The 18,050-nt window shown below is 41.5% G+C and overlaps 1 protein-coding gene across 5 annotated transcripts in view; it reads left to right on the forward strand.

Annotated features, from left to right (window-relative positions):
* Positions 1 to 9,483, forward strand: part of LRCH1 (leucine rich repeats and calponin homology domain containing 1) — a 216,600-nt gene extending 207,117 nt beyond the window's left edge. For all 5 annotated transcript variants that reach the window (XM_083168986.1, XM_083168990.1, XM_083168989.1 and 2 more), the window contains one exon: positions 439 to 9,483. Coding sequence is in view for 2 of the 5 variants with exons in the window: in XM_083168989.1 (XP_083025115.1) it covers positions 439 to 552 (114 nt within the window). In the remaining 3 variants the exon portion in view is untranslated. The remainder of the gene's footprint in view (positions 1 to 438) is intronic.
* Positions 9,484 to 18,050: the final 8,567 nt, after the last annotated feature.

An 18,050-nucleotide genomic window follows, 5' to 3' on the forward strand; every position in this document is an offset into this window, starting at 1 on the left:
GATGTGCTTTGTTAGCCATATCCCAAGCTTGTGGCTGCTTATTGTTTTTTATACAATAGTGGATAAACAGCTGGAACTTTCCTTACCTGGCCTTAGACACACACAGCACAGGTGAAAGAGAAATGTAGTTTGTGCTCTTGAGAACAAATACATCATCATGCATGACAATTACTCCATAGCAGACTTTTTATTAGATCCGACCCATGACCTGTTCTTCAGCATTATTATGCAGTCAGCAGAATACTCCAAGGCAGGCTTCATGCAGCCGAACTGCATTAGAAGTGTACTATAGAGAAGCATGCTTGGAGAAGAGTGTCTGCGCTGCACTTCCTCTGTAATGCTGGAGGACCCGGTGATAAGTCGCCTTCGCACAACTTTGATGATTTCTGAGTGACAGTAATCCATTCTTACCATGCCCTTTCTGTTATTTGTTTGCAGGAGAAACTTTGTTTACCACATCACATCCTAGAAGAAAAGGGCTTGGTGAAAGTGAGCATTACAGTTCAAGCACTGGTAGATGTAACCACAACCAAACAGGCCTTATTTCTATGAAACGACTGTGTCCCGTTTAATCTGACTATAACATGATGCTTTCTGAAGGCGGTCGTAAGAGAATCATGTTGTATAATCAATGTTGCCTCAGAAAATGTCTCCACGAAACAGATGCTGAGTAAAGCCATGATGGGAAGCAGCATTTCACATTCCACAAGGAGAAAGCAACAAGCAAAATTTGCACAGAGTAGTTCAAGTGTACATTACTCTACATTCAAATCCCCTACCGCAGCAGATTGCTAGACGACTGCCCTGGCTGTCATGCAGAAGGCTAATGTGCAACTCTAAGTTACCTGTACTGGTCAGTGATAATCTGGTGTTAGCCGTGCAAGTTATAACAATACTGGCATTACCAGTGCCAGCCATTCGTTTTCTGGCGTTCCGTACAGTACGTCAGCTATAACAATTTTGGTGGTAACTATGCCAGTCATTAGGTTTCTGGTGTCTTCTACACCAGTTATACCAATTTTGGCATTATCTGTGCCAGCCACTAGTGTTCTGGCGTTACCTACTGTACATCAGCTATACCAATTCTGTTATTACTTATGCCAACCCTTAGGGTTCTGGTGTCCCCTACATGAATTATACAAGTTTTAGCATTACCTATGCCAGCCATTAGGGTTCTGGAACAAAATGTTATTGGAGGTCATGTTGCACCACTGTATTTATTTCTCTGACACTATGTTTTTAATTTCCAAACCCACATTGAAATTGCTGCTCTAATTCTGAACATGTTTGTAAATTAGTTTTTCCTTTTTTGTAAATTTTGTTGCCAAATCCTAGTTTTCACTGGATTGTTTTATATTGCAGTTCTAAAGGTTTTAACACCATCAACATGATTTTATTTATGATTTTGAACTCACCTCATCCACTATATCTACAACATCTGCCCCACTGAGGTCTCTGACATACACTGTGTATCATTAAATGTCTGTAGTTCCTCCTTTTAAAAAATAGCTACATAGCGGGGACAGGTTGTACGAGTAAACTTATGGAATTTCACAAATAACTTATTAATCAAAACTAACAAAACATTTTTTAATATTTCCTGCTTTAAACATGATACAGGGGCGTAGCAAGAACTTAGTGGGCCCCATAGCAGCATTTTGAAGAGCCTTTCAATGCATCTAGAAATATATATGGCCATTGTGGTTATTTAATTCCCAATTGTAGTGCTCTAGTTCACATTATGCTGCCCCCAGTTTATATTATGCTACAATCTAGTGCCCTCACTTCACATTCTGCCCCACTATGTTATATTGTACAGTCCTCCAGTTCATTACACCACAAAGTGCCCCCAACATTATGGCAGCGTTTCCCCAATTCTCGTAACCTCAACTGCTTTCTTCTTCCCCTTGTGTTCTGTTCACGTAGACCACAGGCAAAGAGCTGGTATTCTGCAAACTGAATTGAATGCACTACTGTTATGCTGAATAGATAGATACCATTTGGCACTTACTGAATGCTGGGTGTTAGTGAGATGGGCCCCCTATCCTCTGGGCACACTATGCACCAACTATAGTTATGACCTTGTTTCATACATTTCTTTCAATGAAGATTCCAGAATCAGACTGCTTAGCAATTTAATGAATATGAATTGAACGTGCAGCCCAGTAGCCAATCAGCATTTTGCTTTGATCAGTCTGAGGCAAGGTAGACTATGAGAACATGTACAGGCCTAATGTTAGAGAACATGGGAAGTGAAAGGCAAATATCATTCACTAAGCATGTGTATTAGACACAGGACAAGAACATGTGCCAAGCAGGAGATTGTCAGCTTTTAGCCTTAATGTTAATACTTGTCTTACGTACTTTAGCAGACTATGCTTATTATAGTACATGATGAACAGTATTAGTCTCCAGCCATATTTCTAGTATTGTGGTATGCCAGGAACTGCTTAATGTCATAGAAAGGTGTTAATAACTAGATGACACCCATGACGTGTCCTCCAATTGTATTAGATTATGAGTTTTACAAAGACAATAATTTGTTGTCTAACAACACCTTATTTATCACTAAGATGCCACATAAGTCCAATAAAATACAGTCTATGGCTTTAACACAGGGACGGGGAACCTTCGGCCCTCCAGCTGTTCAACTATGCATCCCAGCATGTCTTGCAACAGTTTTAGCATGGCCAAATTGCAAAACTGTAGCAGGGCAGTATGGGATGTGTAGTTCAATAACAGCTGGAGGGCCGAAGGTTCCCCATCCCTGCTTTAACGACTATATGCTAACCACTGACAATCCACTTTTTCACTTCATACAAAACTATCTCTATAAGGCTGTACAGCATAGAATCCCCAATCATATTTCATGGTATAGTGGCAAAGACACAACTATATTTTAGTAACATGTTATTAGATCAGATGTTCAGCTTGCATATAGTGTTATACTGTATGTACATATATTATATGCTCTAAGGAGGCCACTGAGTTTTATTTTAGGGAAACATGGATTTTTCACTTATTAGTTACAGCACTCCTTAACCCTTTGAGTGCCAAGTGAATGTCAAAATAGGTGTCAAAATTGCCAAGCAAACATTTTTATTCATCATAATGATCTGTGATATTTGCCTTATATAGGAAATATAATCTTTTTTAAATACATTTTTTTATTTTAATTTATATAACAAATGTAAGCGACGCTGGTATTTTTAGCTTTGAACATTTCTCTGAGGTGTTGGCACTCAAAGGGTTAATCATGAATTCTAGTATAAGAAACTGCACTTCATATTATGCAGTTGGTGTTCTTTTTTTGTGTGCTGTATTATGTTTACCTTACACCACCATTTACATTAGTGATATGACATTGTTGTATTAATGTTGCACACATGATCTATTCATGGTGGCATAATGTGACGTTCTCTCGAGCAGACCAGGGAATGCAAGCCGTGTGTCTATACAAAGGTCACCTGACATTTTAAAGTAATTCTTTATCTATTTATAGTATTATTTATTAGGAATCGTATACATCTTTTTGGGTGTAATTGTAAATTAGGACCTGTCCTTTATTACTGCTTTTTTGTGGTCACATTTATTCTGTTCCATATATTTTTTGTTTTGCTTACTGTCATTTATCATTTAGTTTGATTTGATTATCTAAGTCAGTGGTTCCCAACCCTGGTCCTCAAGTACCCCCAACAGTTCATGTTTTCCAGGTCACCCAGCAGGTGCACTCATTATTCAGACACATTTTAAAGGATCCACAGGTGGAGCTAATTATAGCACTTGTGATTCTGTGTGGAGACCTGGAAACTGGGCACTGTTGGGGGTACTTGAGGACCAGGGTTGGGAACCACTGATCTAAGTAATCATATATGTGCTACTGACAGCCTTCATTCATATTTCCAGTGGCAGAATTTCATAACTTGTTAGAACATTTTTAGAATTTATCTTAATCAGTTTTGTGTTACCATATTTATTTTTTTAACAGATTTGTATATAATTTACTATTATAATATGTACACACCGCACTGGGATTCCGCTTTTCTTTTACTGCCATCAATGAATTTGCATATATAATGCTTGACTTTATATAGCAAATAAATATCCCTAATATTAATACATATTATTCAGCTAATTAGCCATATTGGATTTTAATAGCGCTAAAGAAGTAGCACCGTGCAATTTATTTAGCAATAGAAATTAGAGCTAAAACATCAGTCATTGTATGAAACATCATTTCCTTTACATCTGCATTTGTGTCTACCCTAGCAGAGTATAAGATGCTGATAGTTGAGGAAATCTTTACTTTCACTGAAATAGTATAATACAGATGTGTCTATAAACACCTTTCCTCAAATCGTGCCAAACTGCCCCATGTGGTATGTCATCAAAAACACCACTAATCAATGCCATGCGTCTTTTTAGCTCAATATTAATTTGTATGTTTATTGCAGTGTACACCACTTGTGGGTTTAGGCGCTGTAGTAGTAGTGCAAAATGGATGCCAAGATGAGAACAAAGACAAGAGGCTGGGGCTGATATGAGTACACTACGGGCCAACTGTAACGCTGCCTGATCACGATGGCTATGTGGGATGCAGGCCAAACTCTGACATTTTCTTAAAAAGGCAATCACCTACAACGCAAAACCATGCCTTGTAAAGGATTGCCCCTTCAAAAAAGTCCCATTTCATCTGGAATCCCGCACAGCTGCTGAACACACATGGCACTACATGCGGCGCTGGAAGTTGGCTGCGGTGCAAAGAAGACACAAAACTGCCAATAATGTAAAATGGATATATGTGGTAAAAACAGCTCAGTTGTGCCAAGTATCTTGGTATTTATATGGTGCAAAAATACTAGGTAAATGAGGACACATCTTTAGGTGTTGTAAAACATACCTTTTGATAGTTGCTTTCTTAATACACATGAATAATGTATTTAATATAAAATGCATAGTACTGCACTGTATTATAAATCCATTTGATAAAAGTTTTTTCTTTTATGGAGAAACTGAATTTTTCCAAGTTATTAAAAAAAAAAAATTCAGCTGCATGGATTATTATCTAACAGATGGAAATAGAATAGTGTTAGAATATTAAGTCACAGTACATTACCACCTAGGTAATATAGAAACTGGCGGCAGATGAGAACCGCTTGGCTCCATCTAGTCTGCCCTTTTTTAACCTTTAGTAACCTCAACCCTATTTGATACTTAGTTCTCTGTAATAAGAATCGTATGCCTATCCCAAGCATGTTTACATTGCTCTGCTGACTGACTAAAACATGATGTTGCTTTGTCACAAATGGGTTTGGTATTCCGTGAATATGCTGATGGCGTAATGATGACGCGAGAATGAAGACGAAGTAGTAATGTTACTTACAACATTGTAACTGTTAGCATTATAAAGTATCATGTTCAAAGATATGTGGCCTGATTCTGGTTGGTTTGCCGGTAGTTTGCTGTTTCGCTAACCCTGCCCGTCGGGCATGCAAATTCCTGTCCTTCACCGCCCAGGGAATATCCCCGCCGCACTGCGAATGGGATGTTTTGCATAAACATGGTCAGGACCATCAAATGATTTCTACAGTGCTCACAAATCTAAGTCAGTCTCAGCTGACTTGAACTTGTGGAGTCCTTGTCTGAGAACTGGGCATTTGCATGGGGACGCCCACCGTTTTCCTAGGAGCACCCACCGTTTCCATCGGTACGCACAGGAAACACAGGGCATGTGACTACACCCTGCCCGCCTTCATTAACCCCCCCCCCCCCCTTGTACGAGCACCACGGAGACCATGCAAGTCTTCGAAGGCACCGCACAGAAGCCCTGGACATGTGCCTAAGCAAATATGGCTTCAACATCGGTCCCCCATGCGAACACGCGGCGGACTGAAAACATCAGAATCAGGCCCATAATGCGGACAGGGTTACAATGTTGTAAGTAATCGCCGCTTAATATAAAGCTGACAGCAGCATGTCGACTAATCTCCGGCACCATCAACCACCCGACATACCAACTCAGGCAAAGGTCCAACATCAGTTAGGAAAATCAGATCTAAATAAAATATGTATCCAGTTATTTTCAAAAATTATGGAATCATGGAGATTTTAAAATGTAAGAAAACTGTCTGTTGCCTGTGACATTTAGGGCCCAGATTCTGCCAGCTTTCACTATCTGAGCTATTATAAATGACTTTATGTTGTGATTTTCCACAGTACTTTCACTCTTGATTTCACAGGATATGTTATATATTATTTACAGCACAAAAGTTAAATGGGCAAATTGTAATTGCTTGAATTATCACAGTGAAAAAGGCAATTACACCTGAGAACATCACGCTTTACAGTCGCACAAGATTTTCACAGCTTGTCGCTGAATATGAACATGAGCCTGGGGTTCCGATGATTTCTGGAAACAGGAGCCTGTAGCCATCTTACAATGCAGACAAAGGTCAATGAATCCTTTAGTATACTGCACAAAAAATGAGCAATATATTCAGCAAGACATTCATAGTACTGAAATCCGGGCAGCAGGGCTTGTACAGTATGTATGTCTGCAATGCTAATGGGTTCTCTGCATACTACATAATACTGTATTAATGGGTTGGAGCCAGAGGTCAGATATGTGTGGCAGTACACTAATTGGTAGCCTTGCAACACCCACTCGCTAACACTTCATCGCAGAGCTCTGTTCAGTGGAAATGATTATTTTTACGGCTCTTTACTCTAGGAGATTGGAGTTTTCATTCATTCTACAACCAAGGTGTTAATTTATTTGTTAAGAAATATTGTTTTTTATGCAGTAGCTAATACATTTGCAATATTATTCATAACTATAGTCCATATTCCACAGGAGCGGGCATAAAGGTGTTGATATTGGGGCATGGAGATGCGATCATGTTATCATAAACCCATCTACCACTTTACATTGCCCACATTACTGGCATTGTAAAGAGAGGAGCAGGGCTACGGTGACGCAATTTATTGTGAATTGTATTATTGCCCTGCCTCCTTCTGGCTGAGCAGATGGGGGTAAGCGGCTGAATGGGGAGCTGTGTGTGTGTGTACATACCTTACACATTCCTGTATTTGTAGTCGGGACTCTAGCCCTGTAAAGAAGGCGTGGCCTTGGAAAAGGGGCATGGGTTCATGGGAATGTCCACAATCGCAAGGCCATGCCCTCATTTGACTGATGTGGGGGCATGGCAAGCGCTCTGAGAGCTCCTGGTCATGCCCCCTGTTCCCTCCACGAAAATAGGGACAGTTGGGAAGGTATATGTGTGTGTGTAGTGGGATGTGAGAACCTTGCCTACTTTGGGGGCTACTGCTGGACTAAATGTATCCTACCAGTACAACATGGAAGCACCTACTTCTTGTCATAGTAATCAATGTGAAGGTTCTAAAGTCTTCTAACTTTAAACTTAAGCTTTATCTAGGTTAAGTTGTGTACACACAGTGTGATTTACTGTCTTATTCAATCCCAAATCGCACGGTGCCGTGTACACATTAGATTTAGACCATATAGCACAGATATGTACTACAGTATATAGTCGTGCCTGCACGTCTATTTTTTTAAATTTGATTTTGGGGCTGCAAATCGAGATTGCATCGAAACCATTCAATTTCTATAAAATTTTGCTTATATATATACCTACTGAATATAAAAGAGTACCATACTGCTGGTATCATCTTCTCACAGTAGGTTAAAAAAAATCCATATTTGCAAGTAGAGTTATCTCAAAAAGTTTTTCACCTTTTTTTAAAATGAAGTTAATTCAGTACAGTACTTTTCATACATTTCCCATTAGTGTGTCTTGGTTTTGCAGGTCGGCAAGACACTGCTTAATGCTCTGAGGTTACAGCCCGTCCTGCATACACTGCTACATTTGTAGCAAGCAACAAGAGAAAACTGAAACAGCGCTGTACAGAATAATTTGGTTATTTATTAAAAAAAGGAATATCACATTTAATTCAGAAAGGCTCCTGCAAATATATGGTCGAATACAGACAGTTACAGGACTGGAAGATGTAATAAAAAAGTGTTTTCTGTTAAAAATGATTTTGTTTAAAAAAAAAAAAACAAGTATAGCCATTAAACCTGCAAAAAGACAACTTCCGAGAAATAAAGGCATTAGAAACTGAAATTGGACTAAGTGCATGCTACTGGTTTCATATATAGAACAGACTCCGGCCATGATTCAGTTACCTACTGTACATTACTGCGGTTGAAAAGGGGAGGTAGCCTTGGGCTATAAAACCCAGGGCTAATACGTTGCACTCCCTTTTTCCTCCCAATACCCTTGTAAATGTCTGTTAAATTAGCGTGTTAATGAGTCATTAACACAGATTCCATTTGAAAGAAATCCCAATTAACTCCTGGCTTCAGTGGTAAATTGATTGCCGCAGGGGATGAATTAGCCCGTGGTAATCTACCTTCATTTACTGAATTCCAGCCTTAATCTCAGGAAACTGTATTCTGCTGGAGTGTTAGTAACAGACAACAACAGCATGCACAGAATACATAGGCTAGATCCAATGACAATCACCTAAACTATCACCTTATGGTCGGTTTTATATATACACTAGTGAATGTTTTAAGAAGCTTTTTCATTTAAATGATCACATTTGTAAAGCACAATCTGGTTTGTAGCGCTGCGTAACCACAGGGAACCGGTAACAGAGCACAGGACTTATGTTTGTAGAAGGTGGTGTGGCGGATGTAATAAACAATGCATTAGTAGCAGAGAGTAGCTATGGAATCCCCTGGCTCTATATGTAGCTGGGGATGAAGCCAGCAGTCACTGCGTTGTGTCGGAGTATACAGCACTGGACTTGGAATGGTAAATGTTGGAGAAAGGGAAGATTAAAGGAAGTAGTATTATTATTATACGGCATAGTGAAGGCCATGAGCAGCCATTACATTACTGCATGTACGAGTATTCCTCATGCTGCTTTACTATGTACCTTCACTACTTTGCTTTGTGACACTCACAAAACGTTAGTCACAAGTAATGTATAACAGATCCCCATATATAAAAGTATACAGTATAAATATGTATCTGCAGATGGAAAGTGGCAGCTAACACGTGGTTTCCTATGGACTATACCTTATATACCAGTGATCCCCTTTCATGCAATGAAACAGTACAGTGTTAGCCGAGGGGAGAAGAAGAAACGATTTATGTGTAGAATGGAAATGCCACCGGGAACAGGATGATGAAACTAGAGAATCGGTCTGCGCAGACCCGGGGTGTGAGCAACATTGGGAACTATGGCAGAAGTTGAATGTAAAGTTAAAAAATAACGATGGCTGTAACAAACAGGAAAAGTGCAGTTATCAAACAATATTTTTATACTGTATATATGACTATAGAGAGCTTTGTGATGAGTTTGTCAGATGCTGCTTCTGGACAATGAAAAATACGCTCATGTCTTAAACTGTTGTGTACTTCAAGCTGTATAATAAAGATTGCTATGAAAATATGTCTGCCAGTAGTGCCGTGGTAATTATTGTTGTACCTGCCATATATTATTTATGATCTATCACTTCAGAAGGGTGGTGGAGGGGGAGGGGGGTCATATCAGGTCATCCTCCCCATACCATCCAGGTCACTAGTTAGTGAGCTGATGTAGAAGCGCGGCCTTCTTTTCTGGGAACCCTTCATTCTACAGTATACATAGTAACGGTTACTTAGCATTGGGGCTGTATTTTGACAGAAAAAAGAATATATACATTTTATGGTATAAATACAGACGCAGCCAACCGCATTCATCGCTTTGGCGCGATACTGTTGTAGCACGCTCAGACTCATTGAGGCACGCCATACAATATGCATGCAATACATATCACCACCACTGGGTGGATAATGCTCCACTAGTCCAGCAGTGGATGGATAAACAGATTGAGCCGCACCATTCATTGACAATGGGATGCGCTTGCTGTGAATGGAGGCGCACGCACATCTCATGCTCTGTGAACGGCGCTGCGGTTCCATCTGTACAGTACAAGCTCTGGCAAATGGATTGTGACAACTATTGTTACTGTACTGTATAATGTACACACAGACCAATGTGAGATGGAGAGAGTAAAAAAAATAAATAAATAAATCAATACTGTCAATCAGTAAATAAAATGAGCATATTCAGACACAAATGTAAAACTATGATGGTTGATTGTTCATTAAAAGATGTGTTCACTTACAGGCAAGGACTTCCCAATAACAAAACACCACCACAGACCTTTAGATTAGAAGATGAAGCACACACTCCAGTGGATTAATCCAGTTAGTGCTATTAGTATGTATTGCAATGTATCATGTGTAGTTTCGTTTCCAGCTAGTGTTCCAATATCACTGCAAGCTGCACTCCCCCCACAGGGGCTACACTGCAAATATACGCACTCTCTGCAAGCTGCACTCCCCCCACGGGGGCTACACTGCAAATATACGCACTCTCTGCAAGCTGCACTCCCCCCACGGGGGCTACACTGCAAATATACGCACTCTCTGCAAGCTGCACTCCCCCCACGGGGGCTACACTGCAAATATACGCACTCTCTGCAAGCTGCACTCCCCCCACGGGGGCTACACTGCAAATATACGCACTCTCTGCAAGCTGCACTCCCCCACAGGGGCTACACTGCAAATATACGCACTCTCTGATAGCTGCACTCCCCCACAGGGGATGCAGTGTAAATCCCGGCGTTCAAAATCCCGACGCCGGAATCCCGATCGCCGAAATCCCGAAACTTTCTCCCTCCAGGGGTGTCCACGACAAGGGAGGGCGATCTACGTCCCCCTCTTGTCGGGATATCGGTGTCAGGATTTTGAATGCCGGGATCCCGACCGCCGGGATTTAATACTGAATCCCCCCACAGGGGCTACACTGCAAATATACGCACTCACTGCAAGCTGCACTCCCCCCACGGGGGCTACACTGCAAATATACACAATCTCTGCAAGCTGCACTCCCCCCCACCCACAGGGGCTACACTGCAAATACTGTATACACAATCTCTGCACGCTGCACTCCCCCCCACAGGGTCTACACAACAGATATTAACAATATCTGCAAGTAATTTAAACCTCATATCTTCCCCACCTTAAGTAAAAAAAAAAAGATCCCTCATTTAAGGGCCTATGTACTAAATGGAACTTGGCAAGACCATACTTACAGTACAACACTCCAAAAAATATAAAGAGGTCAGAGTATACCCCCATTGATAGTAAAGGTAGTTAACATTTTGCAGGATATGTCTGTAAAATAAATAACATTTATCCTGTCTACTATATTCTAGAGGGTGCTAAATAATTAAGAAGTAGATATTGATTGCCCATAGCAACATCACATGTGAAGTAGAATACACATCTTAGTAAATTTCCCCCATATGTCAGGACATCACTAACGGGGACCTACCTACGGGCTCAAGATAGGTAAGTATCAGTATGTATGGGCTCTGTGTGTATTAAAGTTTTGTGGAACTAAGAGTCCCAGCAAGCCCATTAATGGGCTGCATGCTGGGACTTGTGGTTCTCCAATTCCCAGTATGCGTTCCAATGGTTTTGTCTATTTTTTATACTTTAATCAGCCCGGAACCCACAGCCCAGGGGTACCGGGGACAGCACCAGGCTTCAGCCTGGGCAGGTAAGTTCTGGAGGGGGAGGAGGACCCCTTCGTTGCGGGGTCCCCACTCCCCCAGGACCCCTGCCTAGGCTGACTGGTCAGTAGGGTTAATGTTTTATCAGCTGTGACATTACCCTGATGGTTGGTTGTGCCTGGGGCTGGTTCTTAAAATACACAGGACCCCTATTAATTTTGGCCCCTGTATTTTGGGAACCAGACCCGGCCCTGGGGCTGGTTTTAAAAAATCACACTGCAGCCTGCACGGATCTGACTGACTCGTGCAGACTGCCTATACAAGTTTTTATTAGCGGTCGTATATACGCCCGCTAATACGAATTAATACGCCATCGGAATTACAAAGCAGTCGAATTTGAATGCTTTGTAAATTCCCCTCTGGAATAAGAATTTGCATATGGCAAAAATAACCGTATTCATTCGTATTAAGAGTACAAATACGAAAAATCGCATTCTTAGTAAATTTCACCCTTACTCTTTTGCAAATCCTACACTACATTGATCTGCACTCTCCGGTTTGTCTTCCTACCTCTAATGGTTCTCTCTCTGGGCCAGATGCATTAAGCTTCAAAAGTGATAAAATGGAGAGTGAAAAATAGCTGCTACCTGCCATGTCACAGACTGTGTTTGAAAAATGTCAGACCAGAGCTGATTGGTTGATTTATCACTCTCCATTTTATCACTTTTGAAGCTTAGTGCATCTGGCCCAAAGTCTTCTCTCATGACGCCACCTTCCCCCCTACTTCCACAAACAATAAGTGTCCCTCAAAACGCTACTTTTCTTTTATGTCCTCTTTAGTTAAGCTCATTAGCTTTCTATGTACATCAATATGATCTCCATGCTGATGATACACTGTTTCCATGATTCCTCTTCTTAAATGTCCCAGCAGTTTCTTAACATGTCTAAGCCTAAAGTGATCATCTTCCCACCCTCCCACATAACCTCACCTCCCACAATGTCATAATGTATCAATGGCACAACTATCTTAAAGTTATCCTTGACTCTTCTAAATTACACATTCAGTACCACTTGCAGTCTTGCCGTTTCCCCCCAAAAAGTCAAGGATCAAACCCCTTCTCACACTGGGGCAGATGTATGACTGGGCGTTATGGGGCAGAAGGGGTATCAGCGCACGCTATGTGCACTGATACCACTTCTCGCCCATGTATGACAGAGCCAGCGTGCGGTAAAGGACAGGGGCGCTATGCGCCCCTGTACATATCGGCGCTGCTATCTAAATGATAGCAGGCCGAATGTATGAACGGTCAGCATCGCTGACCGTTCTGCACGATTCCGGTTTTAGCTTCGCCAGCATCAGGCTGGCAAATCCCTATCTAAACAGCAGAAACAGCGCTGTCCCTGCTGTTAGGTCTGGGCTTCGCTGGGGATCTCGCGTGAGCAGCGAGATCCCGCGCATGCCCAGTGCAGCCGGCCGGGGGACAGAAGTTTACACTGATGCGCTATCTCCAGGAGGGGACATCGCCGGAGGGGGGAGTTAGCGCTCCCCCGCTTTGGCAGACAAGATGTTAATACATCTGGTCAGTCTCCCCTGCTTCGCCTCGCTAATGAGCTTGAACTACTGTAATCTCCTCCTATCTGGCTTGGCAACTGCCTCTCTCCACTCCAATCTATCTTCAATGTAGATTCATGGCTCACCTTCCTCTCCAAATGTACTATGTCTGCCTCCCCTCTTACAAGCCCTACACTGGCTCTCTTTCCAATTTAAAGTGTCTGAATTATGAGGCCCTCACCCATTCCTTTCCCATTTACATGTCTGTGTCATCTGGAGCTAGGGAAGCAGAGATGACAGCCTCCTCATCTGGTACGGACCGATGCTGTTTTTACCACATCCGCGGACTATGCGCAGAGGCTGACAACTGTCGCAGGCAACCCACCGGACAAGCACACCCCATGGTCCGGCATGGACAGGACACTACAAGCCATGGAATGGCAACATTTTATGGATGGAGCCTGTCCTCTCGGTCATTCCAAGGTCCGTTCCAGTTTTTACCTATTCCCCATGTACTTTATTCTTGTTTTGCTCTTAGTCTTATGTACTTTGTTAGTTGATGCAGAAATTTATAGCTGGTAAAGTGAAAGTGATTTTGAAACCTTCCACTACTTACTTGGAATTTAATTATTTGTAGACCGTACTAAATTTTATTAAAGGAAATTTAACTCATGATCTCCCTAAGTATAAACGGCTAATTAGATGTCCAACCTGGGAGGAAAGGATCCGATCATGCTCTTATTCAATTAAACTTGAAATTATGGACTGTGAGTTGTAAAGAATTAATTCCAGTGGCCTTAACAGAAACCAAGGATGACTTAGAACAATGATAAAACCCTGGTTCATAGCTAGAATCCGCCAGCTTCATGAGGAGGAGATTGCATTTAAGAGTGGCAATATGGATAGGTTTTTACTGGTTAAGTATAGTATATGATGGGCGACGTGATTAAGGAGGCAAAAAGATTGGACTCTAAGAAATTGGAACAACACTTCTTTGCCAATGATTCTTCATAAGTCATGAAAGGACTTCGGCAGATTACAAATTCTAAAATGAAAACACCCTATTTATGAAACTACCTGTACAAATCCTACTTCAAATTTGAAAGGCAATGGAACAGTCCTGATTGTGATCAGAACACTCAACCCACCGTCACGGTTACCAAACCTATTCTTTCTGGTACAGTCAGTGACATTACCCTCTCCCATACAATGGCCCCAGTTAACCTCTCATTGTTTCCATATCCATGCAGGAGAGATGTTCAACTTTTTAACTTTCCAGTTCTATACAGCATCCATCAATAGTTAATCAATTACCATCAGGTTCGCTACCTTGACTGCAAAAGACAAAGGCAGATTGCAGCACATCATACTGTATGTTCAAAGGAGGTTAATCACCGATCCATCCCACTCCAATCATCAGCTTTTTCAGAGATCGCCATGTGCAAGAAGGTTTTGTACTATGAAAATCAAAATCTGATTAATAAATTCCCTATATTGTGAAGCGCAATGGAATATGCTGCGCTATATAAGGAACTGTAAATAAAAATATATAAATATCTTGGTGATTTTCTCATCTCTCCTACTGCTGGAGTGATTATTGTAATCTACTTGTGATTGGTTTATCTATGCCCCTATTTCATCAAGTCAGTTACTTTGTAATGCCAAGATACTTGGCAATAAAGAGAATTCTCATTTTCAGCCAAAAAATTTAAATGCCCAACACTAGCGTAGCTGAAGAGGACCTGGCAGCACGGGCATCTGGGCATATCCCACTGCGTGGCACATTGAGACTAGATGTCTGAGGACATAACTGTATGTCGAATCAACAACTCTTATCTTAAAACTTGAGTTTAGCAATAAAATGTATGATTTGACCTACAGTTGACTATTTTACTAATGGATAACACCATGAAGAAAAAGAGGACTATGATCATATAAATGGAACGGTCACAAAATCAGAATATTTGACCCGTGTGTCTTAAATGCATTACGGTGCTATTAGCACATAGGGGGTGATTAACACCCGCTCGGTGCGGGACAAATGTGATACCCCGTCCAATGTTTGGGGTTTGCGCTTTTCCAAACCCAATACTGACTGGGGTGGAATTGCTCATTCGATGGTGAGCGACAATGATTTTTTCCGTGCGTCTGCATGCGAGCAGATCTGTTTTTTCCCCAGCGCACCTAACGAAAACATTTCTTATTGAGAAAGTCAGGAAAAATGATTGCATTAAGTAAAAATGAGCTTGCAGATGTGTCCACATACATGTAACCGCCTTGCGCATTAAACAGCTCTTCTAGACAAGCCATGAGGTGCTGTCACTCCGGCACCTTTTTATCTATTTTTGCCAAAATGATCTTATCGACATTGATAATTATACTGAAATGTAGCATTTCGGATGCAGCTACACACAGAATATGGCCATTTTATTCAGTTTGTTTATGCGTCTTATATGCAAAGCAATATGAATAAGACATTTTTGTCTATGTCAAATACATTAGAGATCATTGGGAACGGTTGGCTCACTCATACCACGCATCTTGCTAGATGGTACGAGGGAACATCTGTACATGCCATCCTTATGTTCCTTTACAGTATGTCCTTGATGGCTAACCTTGACACTCCAGATGTTGTTGAACTACACATCCCAGCATGCTCTGCATCAGATTTAGCATGGCCAAATAGCAAAACTGAAGCAGAGCATGCTGGCATGTGTAGTTCAACAACAGCTCAAGTGTCAAGGTGAGCCATCGAGGCTTTATGTAGTAGTAGATAGGGTTCTGCTTCTCTTTGTCCACATACTTCATTGGCAGCCACCAATTCTGTTTTACAGTACCTTTCACATTGACCAAAATAATGCTGACCTAGATTGTCTGGATTTGTATACAAATGAAAAGATAAAGGTATCTAGAGACTTATGAAGTATATCACTCAAGAAATAATGGGTAAATAACATAATCTGGTGGATTTTGAATGTGGAATTATTGAAGGATTTTGCAGCATTAGCAAACCTACTGCAATGTGAATTGTTCGAGGGTGGCTATTGAATGCTTACACAGAATATAGAGTGGGAAGACTTGTTTAGTCCCCCAGACAGACATCAGTGCAAAAAATTAAGGATCACAATGGCCCATGAATGAATAGTATACTGCACATTCCATCACATGGACAATAGAAATAGAAGGCTTGTCCATACGCCATTGCTATCTGCTGCAACCTGGCTGAAACTTATCCAGTTTGCACAGGGATTGGATAGTATTAGAAACAGGTCATGTGTTCTGATGAATCAAGTGTTCATTTACATCAGATGGCAGGTTGAGGATAAGAAGACAACAGGAAAAATGGATGCTTCTTGCATCATCACGACTGGCATTTGTGTAATTTATTTCCCTCAAAACATGCAACTATTTGTCGAATCCATGCGGAGAAGAATACAAACAATATTATGCGCAAAAGATGGCTTAATAAAATTACTAACGTGGTGGCTATCATAATCTGGGCACAGCGGACCATAAATTAGAACGATTTCAGACCCAAACGCATGATTTTGATGACATCGTGCGATGCATTGGGTGATTCCGTACGATGCTCGGGCGCTCTGTTCGTGAGGTGGATCCTCAGAGCTTATGTGTTGATCTGAAGATGCTGCTATTGCCCAGTATGCTGGGAATTGCAGATCTTACAACAGATCTTATGTGAAGTTACACACATAAGATTTATCGCGTGCCTGGGAAATCGTTAGACAACTCGAATCTGATGCTGGACGTCTTGATGTATGGCTAGCTTTAGGCTGGTATCCAATAAGCTGCGGCAAAGTACCACAGCAAATGGTTTTGGCCAAGGATATCCAATAAGCCTCGTTAAGCTGCACTTATTGGGGCTAATGTTGACACTTGACTCCATTATAGTGTAGCGCTTTGCTTGTCATGCTTCGGGCTAGGTGCTTTATTCCACTACTGCTATGCTGGATACACTTTACTGTAACCAGTGCACGTGGATGGTAAAGCATGAAAAAGTCCCATAAAAATGGGAATCCTTTTTAAAAAGCTCATATTGACCTTTCCTGTGATGACCATTGTCTTGTTGACCTTTTATAACCTTGTGTCGACCTATTGACTATCTACGTACACATTGTCTGTGAGCCTTCCCGGATACGCACATGGGATTGGAACTGGTTCCCATGTGTTATTGCCCTTTCTTTTTTCAGCCAGTTATAACGTCCTAGAATTGGATAGCATTGTAATGACCACTGCACAAGAATCAAGCTATCAGGCCATTTTCATTGGCCAAAAAAGGATCGCACCTAAAAGGATTCCACCCTACTATATACTGCTCTTTTATTTTATGTTGTGAATTATTTATTGCCAGTTATTTATATAGGGCGTACTAATTCCATAGCGCTTTACAGAGAATATTTGAACATTCACATCAGTCCCTGTCCCAGTGGAGATTGAGTGCCGGACGGGATCCCGACAGTCGTTTACCCGACTGTCAAAACGCTGACAATTGAGTGCCCGACGGCCACCCGCTATTTTCCCTCGTGGGGGTCCACGACCCCCATAGAGGGAGAATAGAATAGGTGGCCCGCAAGGGGCTTTTTTGTGCTCGCCATACTGTCTGACTCTGGGCAGTCGGGATCCCGACGTCGGGATAATGACTGTCGGAATCCCGACTGTCGGAGTCCCGTACCACACCCGTGGAGCTTACAATCTATACACACGCACACACATTAATTTTAGGGTTGATATTTTTTGGGGAGCCAAATAACCTACCAGTATATTTTTGAAGCCATGTCCTCAGTGCTGTGAGGCAGTAATGCTAACCATTACACCATCCGTGCTGCCAACTTATTTGTTGCATATGAACAATTGTGCCTAACTTCTACAATTAATAAACCACAT

The sequence above is a fragment of the Crinia signifera genome, chromosome 2, assembly GCF_055691185.1.
Source record: "Crinia signifera chromosome 2, ASM5569118v1, whole genome shotgun sequence".
Taxonomy (NCBI): domain Eukaryota; kingdom Metazoa; phylum Chordata; class Amphibia; order Anura; family Myobatrachidae; genus Crinia; species Crinia signifera.